This window comes from Felis catus, chromosome A2 (assembly GCF_018350175.1).
Source record: "Felis catus isolate Fca126 chromosome A2, F.catus_Fca126_mat1.0, whole genome shotgun sequence".
Lineage (NCBI taxonomy): Eukaryota > Metazoa > Chordata > Mammalia > Carnivora > Felidae > Felis > Felis catus.
Window position 1 is genome coordinate 79,755,041 of NC_058369.1, and position 12,161 is coordinate 79,767,201.

At 36.1% G+C, this 12,161-nt stretch overlaps 1 protein-coding gene across 5 annotated transcripts in view; it reads right to left on the reverse strand.

The window, feature by feature from the left end:
• Window positions 1-12,161, reverse strand: part of KMT2E (lysine methyltransferase 2E (inactive)) — a 99,488-nt gene that overhangs the window by 36,851 nt on the left and 50,476 nt on the right. For 4 of the 5 annotated variants that reach the window (XM_006929135.5, XM_019825358.3, XM_003982682.6 and 1 more), the window contains 3 exons: window positions 8,997-9,111; window positions 7,483-7,712; window positions 4,573-4,653 (listed from right to left, as the gene is read on the reverse strand). In XM_006929135.5, coding sequence (XP_006929197.1) covers window positions 4,573-4,653; window positions 7,483-7,712; window positions 8,997-9,111 — 426 coding nt within the window. Of the gene's footprint in view, window positions 1-4,572; window positions 4,654-6,941; window positions 7,031-7,482; window positions 7,713-8,996; window positions 9,112-12,161 lie in introns of those variants that run through there. The other variant, XM_019825359.3, reaches the window with a different exon arrangement.

The window sequence follows — 12,161 nt, forward strand, 5'->3', positions numbered from 1 at the left end:
ACACAACTACCATGTGACTGAGCAATTGAACTCTTGGGCATTTATCCCAAAGAAAATAAACTTACATTCATACCAAAACCTGTACACAGATGTTCATAGCAACTTTTCTGTAATAGCCAAAAAAATGTCCAACAGGTGAATGGTTAAATAAACTGTGATACATATATATCATAGAACACTACATAGCAAAAAGAATGAATGAAATATCGGGGCACCTGGGTAGCTAAGTCGGTTAGGCGTCTAACTTCCGTTCAGGTCATGATCTCAGTTTGTGAGTTCAAGCCCCATACTGGACTGTCTGCTGTCAGAACAGAGCCCACTTGGGATCCTCTGTCCCCCTCTCTCTGCCCCTCCCCCACTCTCTCTCTCTCAAACAAGCATAGAAAGAAAGAAGGGAGGGAAAGGGGAATGCAGGGAGGGAGGGAGGGAGGGAGGGAGGGAGGGAGGGAGGAAGGAAGGAAGGAAGGAAGGAAGGAAGGAAGGAAGGAAGGAAGGAAGGAAGACTGATATATGCAAAAACTGGCTGGCTCTCCAGAGAATCATGCTGAGTAAAAAAAAAGCCCACCCCAAGGTCACATACTGTATGATTCCATTTATATAACATTCTTGAAACGAGAAAATTATAGTCATGGAGTACAGATTATAGCAACAGAGTTGTCAAAGGCCAGGAATGGGGGAGATGGGAGAGGTGGAAAAGGTGGGAGGTGGATGCAGCTGAAAAAGCAATGTGATGGATACTGGCCATGGAAATGTTTTGTATCTTGACTAGACCAACTAAATATTCTAGCTGTAATACTGCATTAATAGTTTTGCAACATGTTACCACTGGGGGGAACTGGGTAAAAGATACACAGAATCTTTATTATTTCCTAACTATGTGGCACTCTAACTCAAAATTAAAAGTTCAATTTTAAAAAATAAGGGGTACCTGGATGGCTCAGTCAGTGAAATGTCTGACTCTTGATTTTGGCTTAGGTCATGATCCTGCAATTCCTAAGTTTGAGTCCCACGACTCTGTCAGCACAGAGCCTTGAGATTCTCTGTCTCCCTCTCCCTCTCTCTCTGCCCTTCCCCTGCAAGCTTGCTCTCTCTCTCTCAAAAATAAATATTAAAAAAAAATCAAAAATAAAAGAACCTCATCAACCTAAGTGTGTAAGTGTGCATCCAGATGGTGTTTTAACCACACAGTGAAATTCTTTTAAGGGACTTTAAACACAACCATACATTTCTTGTGGAACATATCTTAAGGGGAAAAAAAGTTCTAACCTGTTTTACATAGGGGTACCTGCCTGGCTCGGTCAGTAGAGCATGCGACTCTTCATCTCAGGGTCATGAGTCCAAGCCCTAAGTTGGGTGTAGAAATTACTTTAAAAATAAATAAATAGGGGCGCCTGGGCGGCTCAGTCAGTTGGGCGTCCGACTTCGGCTCAGGTCATGATCTCACGGTCTGTGAGTCTGAGCCCCGTGTCAGGCTCTGAGCTGACTGCTCAGAGCCTGGAGCCTGCTTCAGATTCTGTGTCTCCCTCTCTCTCTGCCCACCTCCTGCTCATGTTCTGTCTCTTTCTGTCTCAAAAATAAATAAAAACATTAAAAAAATTTTTTTAATAAATAAATAAAAATAAACCTTTACATAATCATATTGTTGGTGCTAGTTGTTGGTATTGTTACTCTGAGATTCTTGCATTTTTCTATGAAATAAAGCAACTGAGTAAACTGGTAAAATTCTAATTATGTTACTGTCTGTTATTGAGAACGAAGATCAAAGGAGATATAAACAGTATACAGAAAAGACTAGATGAAAACCTTGTATTCCTAAATTTAAACTGCAATTATCTGCATAAACTCATGTATTTTATCTTAAAAATAAACACACAAAACATATTTCCTAGCTTTGTCTACCAAAAAGACCTAGGAACAGTAACCAATCCAGTAGAAAGAGCATGCTAGCTCAGATTCTAGTCCTGAAAACCAATCCTCAGGGGCACAGAAGTATAATACAAGCTCGAGACATCTTGTTATGCCAGACAGCACGAACACTTATCAAGTACCACTAGGATACTGTCAAAAGGGCTCAAGAGTCAAGTTGTCAAGTTTCCACCGACGAAAACTAGACAAAATTTAAATATCAATACGAATAATAACTGCAGCAGACTGACATCCATTATGTTTAAATACCTGAGTTCATAATGACACTTGCAGCCAAAAATTCACATATAACTTTTGACTTTCCAAAAAATTAAAACTGCAAGCCTACTGATAACATAAACAGTTGATCAACACATATTTGGTATGCATACGTATTAGTGAATACATGTATGCATATGTATTATGTATTAGTGAGCATATGTATTAGTGAGCCACAGAAAAACATAATTAAGAAAGTCATAAAAAGGGGCATCTGGGTGACTTAGTTAAGCAACTAACTTTGGCTCAGGTTATGATCTCATGGTTCATGACTCTGAGTCCCACGTCAGGCTCTGTGCTGACAGTGCAGAGCCTGGAGCCTACTTCGGATTTTATGTCTCCCTCTCTCTCTGCCCCTTCCCCACTTGTGCTCTCTCTCTTTCTCTTTCTCTCTCAAAAGTAAACATTTTGAAAAAATAAAAAAACAAAGTCATAAAAAATAAACTTACAGTACTATATCAAAAAAACCCAAATATAAGTGGACTTGCACAGATCATAACTACGCTGTTCAAGGGTCAACTGGATACCTTAAAAGAACTAAACAGTTAATATGGGAAAGTTTGTTTCTATAGACATATTTGAGCTAATAAGTCATAAGCAATAAGATTAACATAGCATTGGGGCACTTAGGTGGCTCAGTCAGTTAAGCATCTGACTTTGGCTCAGATCATGATCTCGCATTGAGTTCATGAGTTCAAGCCCTGCATTGGGCTCTGTGCTGACAGCTCAGAGCCTAGAGCCTGCTTTGGAGTCTGTTTCTCACTCTCTCTCTGTCGCTCCCCCACTCATGCTCTTCCAAAAATTAAAAAAGCATTAAAAAAAAATATATTAACATGGCCCTAACTTGCAACCCCTAATAAATTAATGGGTCTAAATAATGACTACCAATAGGTCCTATCGTAGAGACAACCAGATATGATGTGTCACCTGATGAAGCAGTCTATGAAATATTCTTACAATATTCTTACCAAAAAAAAAAAAAAAAAAAAAAAAATTGAGCAGTGCCTAGGTGGCTAAGTCAGTTAAGCATCCAATTCTTGATTTCAGCTTAGGTCATGATCTCATGATTCATGGGTTCAAGCTCCACATCATAGTTTCAAAGCCCCACACTGTCAGCATGGAGCCTGTTTGGGATTCTCTCTTCTTCTCTCTCTGCCCCCTACCCCCAATTCCCCACCCCTGCTCATGCTTTTTCTGGGCGCTTGCTATCTCTCTCAAAATAAATAAACTTTAACAACAAAAACTGAACCTATAATCTGATCACACACTTACTTACAGAAATACAAAGGACAGAGTAACTTGTTATAGCATGATAATGCAATTAGCAAACAAATCGGGATAAACAATTCAGTTCCTTAAAGAAACACACTGCAAAGGAGAGGCCAAAGTTGGAGTAATGAAAGGAGGTTTAGATGACTAGAGACTGAATAGATATATATTAACCAATCAATATTCTAACAGCGACTGGATGATAATACATTTTGTTGCATATACAATAATGGTTTTGGTTTTTTTTTTAATTCTTTTACAAATTATACATATATTTAATAAATATACATAATTATATATGTATTTAAATGTGTGTATATTTATACATGTATATGCATGTTTAAATACATATACATATATAGTAAAACCTTGGTTTGTGAGCATAATTCATTCTGGAAACATGCTTGTAATCCAGAGAACTTGTATATCAAAAGGAATTTCAAGAACCACTGGCTCAGTTGTGATCATGTGACATACAACATCATGTACTACTCACATTGCAAGACATCACTCGTTTATCCAGTTAAAATTTATTAGAAATAAATGTTCACTTGTCTTGCACAACACTCACATAACAAGTTACTTGCAATCCAAGGTTTTAGTGTACTGTATACTGAAATACACAGAGATATATATGAATGAAATATATCTGGGATTTGCATTAAAATATGTGAAGGAGAAAAGAAACACATGACAGTATAAATGAAAAAGATTGTTGAAAATTGTTGAAGCAGGGTGATGGAATGATTGTATAGACCTACAAAATTCTTTATAAGCTAAGGAAATGTTCTTCTAGTAACTGTTGAACATAGTGCATTTCAGTGAAAAAAAATGCCATCACTTAAAAGATGTGCTATTATTTTATGCATTATTGATAAAGTAAAAGAAAAATGCTACAAAGTAAACCATGACATATTATCAATGAAAACATTCTTCCTGATTTTAGAGATGTCAAAATACAAAAAAATAAAATAAATATGAAAATTAAAAGTATATCTTAGAATTGATGAAACATAGTAATCCATTAATTGTTTAATCCAGAATTCATACATAAACTTCTAATAACTGAAGATTATTTCAGTGTATTTACTGGCAATCTTATAAGTATGCACAACTTACCTAGGCTGACAACGTTCACATAAGTATGTATCAGGAATATGCTGCCTGTCAATCCCCATGCAGTCAATATGTTGCCAAACGCTTTAAAAAAAAAAAAAAAGCAAAATATAAAATAGTCCTAGAATCATCCATAAATTAAGACCTGATATTCTATTTGACTATCACTTAGTAAGTGCCCACTTTGTGTTTAACACTGTAAAAGGTGCTGTGAGGAATTCACAGAAATATGTCCTTGGGGAGATAAAACTTTGAGATGCAAAGAGGACAAAATATAGATATACAGATATTTCTGAAGCAAATGTAACTTTAAAATGTGAAAGGTATACATTACAAATATTATCAAAAGTCACAAAGTAAAGATGTCCACACTCCTTGAAGTTAATGGGGAAAAGCACCCTGGAGAATGATGGACTTGAATAAAACCTCATTTGAGAGTTAGAAAGAAAAGATATCATCATAGCAGTTTTTTCTCAAGTAGACAGATATGACGAGCAATGGACAGAAGACAGTTAAACTATATGAAGGGGAATTTTCATTTTGAGAAATACAGAGGAGGTAGAATTGGGTTAGTATGGTACAGTCAGATTATATAGGAGTTGGAACATCAGGATGTGTGTAGATTTCCTCCAACTAGCAACATGTAAAACTAGATGTGTTTTGATGATATAAAGTGTTTGAATTCAAAGAAGAAAATGAAAGTAGAAAAAACAATTAAGAGGATTTTCCAACATTCCAAACTTGCATTAAAGGACAGAACTAGAATGTGGCAGGGAAGATATAAAGAATCCAAGATATATTCTATGAAGGTAGGGATTAAACCTATTCTGTCCTCAAATTATTCTTATGCAATACATGGACCAGCATGAGGCAACTTTTCAATTTATTACTATTATTGTATTTTGTTGCCAAGATTTTAATTGGTCCAGATATATATCACACACACACACACACACACCTGTTCCTAAAAATAGTCTTAATTACTTTTTACATAATATTCAGCAACTTCTAATATATCCCTACTGATTTACCTGCTGTTGTATTGCTCTTCACTTAACTGAGGATGTTGGGAAAAGAACTGGTAGAAAGTGGAAGGTAATGGAATATATATCAAAGATGTGGGGAGAAAAGTGAGAAAAGCAGAACACCAGACAGGAGGGCTAGAATAACAAACTAAATTAAATTTGGGTGGTAAGTAGTAATGTCATGCAGACAACAGAAGAAACCAAACTAGAAAATGAATAAATGATCAGGGATCTAGATGCCAAACTTGAAAGAGGAGATTATAGGCAGTAGGTACATGGAAATACATAGAGGCAATACAGAACAAGAAGAAAGGAAAAAACATTAAGTTGTACAATATTTTACAGATTAAGCAGTAGAAAAATAAAACCACCAAAAATAGATTCATAACAGCAGTTGCTGGAAGCAAACACTTTGAACAATCCAAAAACTGTGAACTGGTCCTTTAAGAATTTGTAGATAGTATAAATCCTAAGGACTATTTCACTATTTTCTAACAGAGATAATTCTGTATTATATCTAGATCACTGTAATTAAATAGAAAGAAAACAATATTCATATTATGCATTAAAATGAAAACGCTGCCAAATGTATGTAATTTATCACATTAGACAAGATCAGCTAAGAGAAAGCTATATTATGTGATCAGTTAAAATATGAACTGAGATTTTCTATCAGGTAGTTATTTAAAAAATAATAAAGAAAAGAATTTATCACTGAAGATATTTTTTTAGTTTTTTTAATTTACCTCCTGAGTAAATTTACTGAAGTGATTGTTCATAGTAATGATATGTCACAGATAATGAGTATTTATTTTTAAATGTGAAAAGGTATCACAATATATTTTTATAAAAAATTTACTCAAAACTTCACATTTTTACATAAAAATATCAAATTTCACCTTCCAAATTAAGACTAATTTTCCCCCCTTTTGGCAAAGGTAAATCATCTTTTTAAAATATAACCCTACATACATGTTTATATCAGTAACATTCAACTCCTAACCACCTAATAAATGAGAACAATATTACAAATAATGCAAAGTAATTTATATTTGGCTCTAAGATGTATTTTTACACTCACGTTCAAATATGGGTGTATGCTATACTATTTCAAATCAAATAATGAAGCTATGCCATAAAGATATGACCCAGGAAATTGTGTAAAGCTACCAAACTTTCTTACCCACTACAGTGCACTGCTTAAATACTCTGCTTCCCACTCTGTGCAGGGGACGGACTCAGTAACTTTCAGGCTGAAATCCTATTCCCTCTCCATCCTCCCCAACTCCCTCACCCCCCAAAAAAACAAAAACAAAAATAAAACCCCACTTTCTGTCCCAATCACACCTTCTCTAGGGGAGGAGGCCTTTCTTGGTGGTTGAACCAGGGTTGGGGGAGGGGAGACTGTGGTTCTGGTTCAAGGAGACTCCAGAGTGCTGCAAGGTTCAAGTCAAAAGGAGGTGAGAGAGTCAAGTCAAACAAACATCCATCAAAATGTATAATTCCCCCAAACTGGAAAATCACAGTGACTACACAGCACAAATAACTCCAAAGGAAATTCGCAGGGCTCATTTTTCTATCTTGTCTACCACTGTATGTAGTTGTATTATTACTGAATGAGCAAAAACAGATGTGATCCTACACGAATAAAGTTCAGAACTGAATGCCTATTATGCAATTAACAATGATTTCTGATAAACTCTAAGAGAGCTTCTTTCCCATAGGGGCTTTTTCTAGGAACAAAATAAACTGCGCTGATAACAGCAGAAGTCTCACTTAAAAACCACATTCATCAATTCCTTCAAAAGTGACTTTATCTTTTCCAAGGTTAACAATCAAAGGTTAGCAGCATTCAAGAAAAGTAAACTAATGGTGTAAAATATTTTACCTGCATTTGTCACAACAGATCATGTATCCATCATCATGTGTAAAACCACATATGCACCTGGTTACATCAGTACCATAACTTCCATCCTCAGATGTGCTGATTGTAGTAGCACTGGAAGTTTCATCAAAGTTAGGAGTGGTAAATATGCCTACTTCATTTTTGCTAATAAGAACTGATGGAGGAGGGGAAGCCGGAGGTGTTGGAGGAGGACGAGCACCATAATTATGGTCCTGGATAAATGAACACAAATACAGCACAATATATATAATTTCAGCAACAATATAAACTAAGTAACTAAAATAAAATTCAGTCCTTAATTTGAATATTCAAGAAATATGAAGTTGGCCTATTTCTTCCTTAATACCTTTAAAATAACAACTTGGTAAAGCTATAAATTAAACCATACTAGTAAGTGAAAATGTCAGTCTACCTCAGTCACCTGCACAATGACTTCCCTTAAACTCCATGCCCTCACCTCCCTAATCAAAAGACATCCTCACAGTCCTATGGACATAGAGCTCCACCTTCAAGATAGAGGCAGGCACACAATGTGAAGGGTAAAAAAAAAAATAACCTCAGGAATGTGGAATGTGGAGGCTCAAGAATAACAAAAACAACCACAAAAGACATATTATCATTATTAAGTATATAACAGAAGATTTTTTAGGAATTGGTTTTTATGCTGGTCCCAGTGGCAAAAATCCCTCACAGTTGTATCTGGATAATATCACGAATATGTCCAGTTCTTCAACTGTTTCAATGTAACCTCTGCCTCTTATTAGCTATGCAACACTGAACAAGTTAATTTAGGTAAGCCTCATTTTCTCAGCTATGAAATGGGGATGAAAATTATGCCCATCTCATGAGGTTGGTTTTGAATATCAAATGAGATAATATATGTAAAAATGTTTAGCACAGGGGGACCTGGGTGGCTCAGTCGTTCAAGCATCTGACTCTTGATCTCAACTCAGGTCATAATCTCATGGTTCTGTGCTGACAGTGCAGAGCCTGCTTGGGATTCTCTCCCTCCCTTTCTCTCTCTGTCCCTCCCTCACTATGAGCATGCAAAAAAAAAAAAAAAAAAAAAAAAAAAAAAAAAGTTTAGCACAAAGCCTGGCACATAAGTGCTCAAAAAATGGTAATTATATAATTTACAATAAAATTATTATATAATTTAGAACCAACAGTAGGTAATACAATACAGTTCTATCTCTGGCTTTTTTATAGAGGAGGTAAAGAATTAGAATACCACACTATTAATAGTATAAAATGCAAAATAATAATAATAATAGTAATAGCAAAACTTCTAGGGAATACCTCTAATAGAATTTTAATCCTTTGAATAAATATAGTTAGAGCAATAAAAAATTAAACTATAAATTATATACCTAATTGTTTAGATAATATAAGTATGGATTTTTAAATGTTTTCTTTTTAGGCACAATTACTACAAACATCTACTTTCAGTCTCTAGGTATAAAAAATACCCTTCCAGAGAAACATTTGACACTTACCGCATAGGGCAAACCGATGTAACTGTGTGAATGATGCGAGCTGCTGGTATACAACTGGTGGGGATAACTGTTGGATTTCTCAACTACCACAGGGCTAGCTTCTACGGATTCTGGTCTGGAGGGGGAAAAGTTGCATCAAAGAGAATTCCATTCATTTTTGTTCTGTTCAATCAATTTAAAATTATAAGCGTTTATTTTATTGCTATACAAATGTCTTTTTATAGTAGGCAGACACCTGTGGATAAGATATATCCTATCTAGGTTCTGTATCTTAACCAGACTTTTTAAAAAATCAGTGTCTCCGGGCGCCTGAGTGGCTCAGTTGGTTCAGCGTCTGACTTCGGCTCAGGTCATGATCTCTATGTCTGTGAGGTTGAGCCCCGCGTCTGGCTCTGTGCTGACAGCTCAGAGCCTGGAGCCTGCTTCAGATTCTGTGTCTCCCTCTCTCTCTGTCCCTCCCCTGCTCATGCTCTCTCTCTCTCTCTCCAAAAATAAATAAACATTAAAAAAAATTTTTAAATAATGCTTAAATAAATACATAAATGTCTCACCTCCCAAATTCAAATAGTTTCCCTATCATTAAAAAAAAAAAAAAAATTATCAGAGGGGCACCTGGGTGGCTCAGGTGGTTAAGGATCCCACTTTGGCTTGGGTCGTGATCTCACAGTTCGTGGGTTTGAGCCCCACATTGGGCTCTGTGCTGACAGCTCATAGCCTAGAGCCTGCTTCAAATTCTGTGTCTCCCTCTCTCTCTGCCCCTCCCCCGTTCTCACTCTGTCTCTCTCTCTCTCTCTCTCTCAAAAATAAACAAACATTAAAAAGGTTATCAGAGAGTAAACATTATTTGAATACTCAATGGCACCAGGGACACTAGGCACAGGGGTGGAGAAAAGTAGCAGAAATAATTTAAACAGAACCAAGAACACAATGAATCCATGTGGCCCCAAATGTGAATATGAAATATACATTTCAATGTTCAAAACTGTATGTATGTGTTAGTGTGCCAAGATGTAATGAAGCCTTGGAAAGTATCAGTAAAGTTAAGAAATAAGAAACCTCACAATGAACCAAGATTTACTTATGAAAAAATAGAAGCAGCAACCTGTGGTAGAGTAAGATCAGCAGTTCTGGTCCATAATGGTTAAGTGACGATAACCTGACCAACAACTGATACAACTGAGACTAACAACTCACGCACTGTGATTGACCTGTGAGCTCTCTGGCCTAGCATTTTACATATATCACTTTGCCAACTTCTTTACTCATATCAATCCTCCTGAACCTTATTCCTGGTAATACCTATTTATTGATCAATGTAGCAGTGAAACTACTCCTGAGGCTAATTCACAATGAAATTAACTTCTCCCTGGCACACACAAAACATGATTTGTTTCTGTGCCTTTATTCTTACTGTGGCCACCATTTGAGATGATTTTTTCATGATACCCCTTATCCTACCTCTTATCCAAAACTTGCCCTTAGAAGTTAGTACTGTTTGCACTCTTCATGGTTTAAAGACTTCTTAATGCAGTTACACTCTAGTTGTCTTATTTCTATAGTTGACAGCTTCTTGACATACTCTTCCCACCCACCCCCAACTCACTCCCCTGCACAAAGTCTCAATTTAGCTCTAAGTGGCTGCTGCCGTGAGATCCAGGATTCTAGAACCAGTAGAGAAGGAGGCACAAACTGAGGTTGTTCCACAGTTCTGGAGGAAATTACAGAAGAAGAGCCTCCAAAATGTTCCGAATACTTTGAAAATCAATACTCATCTAATGTCTATGGAGTTATTTTAAAAATGTCCTCCTTCTTTTAAAAAAGAAATGCCTTTTAAATTTAAAATCAACACATTCTCATTGCATAAAACTTAAATATATAAGTACATAAGAAAGTGAAAGACCATGTCTTCGAACCTCAAACCTTCAAACTTAAAACCTCAATCAAACACAAACCTTAGGATGCCATGTATCTCCCTCTAAATTGTTTCTAATATACTATTTGTTTTTTCACAATTTGCTTTGTCCATCTTTCAGTGTCAATGTGTATCTACCCTATTTTTGGTAATAACTGCTTACTTGATTATATAAATGTATATGGTTTATTTAACAATTTCCCTATTTGTGGATATTTGGGTTTTTTTTTAACTTATTTTTTATTTGAGAGAGAGAGAGAGAGAGAGAGAGAGAGAGAGAATACCTTAAGCAGGCTCCATGCTCAGTGGGGAGCCTGACATGGGGTTCAATCCAAGACCCTGGGATCATAACCTGAGCCAAAATCAAGATGCTCAACTGACTGAGCTACCCAGGCGCCCCAGGGGACATTTATTTCTATTTTTCACTGTTAAAGGTATCACTGCACTTGTACACCCTTCAATATATCCTCTCTAAATACATGGTAGTATTTCTACAGCATGCATCCCTGGAGACAGAAATGCTCAACAAAAGGGTAAATGCATGTAAAATGGAAAGATATTAGCAAATTGCCTTTGACTGCTCTACAAAATCAATTGCTTTAAAAAATCTTTAAAACTTACATGAAAGGAAGAAGTGGAGTTTTGGCAACTCCTGGTCTATAATACTGTTATTAAGGTAATATGCACATATTGTGGCCAAAATAGAAAGACTCCCACTTAAAGATTTAGAGTAAACTCTGACCATACTGCTAAAGAGCATAGTAAAAACTTTGCTATTTTGGAGCAGTTAATGGTTAAGCATAAAAAAAAAAAAAACTTTCAGCACAAAAGCAGGTAAGTTCAAGCATGTAAGCAAGTCACAAATGCATAATTTCATGATTCAAATTGAAGCTGCAGCAGTGATTACTGGCAATGATCATTTGGCAATTTTTGTATTAATAATTATTTTTTAATTTACATCCAAATTAGTTACCATATGGTGCAACAATGATTTCAGGCGTGGATTCCTTAATGCCCTTACCCTTGTAGCCCATCCCCCTCTACCACCACCCCTCCAGCAACCCTCTGTTGGTTCTCCATATTTAAGAGTCTCTTCTGTTTTGTCCCCCTCCCTGTTTTTATATTACTTTTGCTTCCCTTCCCTTATGTTCACCTATTTTGTATCTTAAAATCCTCATATGGGTGAATTCATATAATATTTATCTTTCTCTACTTTTGCTTAGCATAATACCCTCTTGTTCCATCCAAGTGGT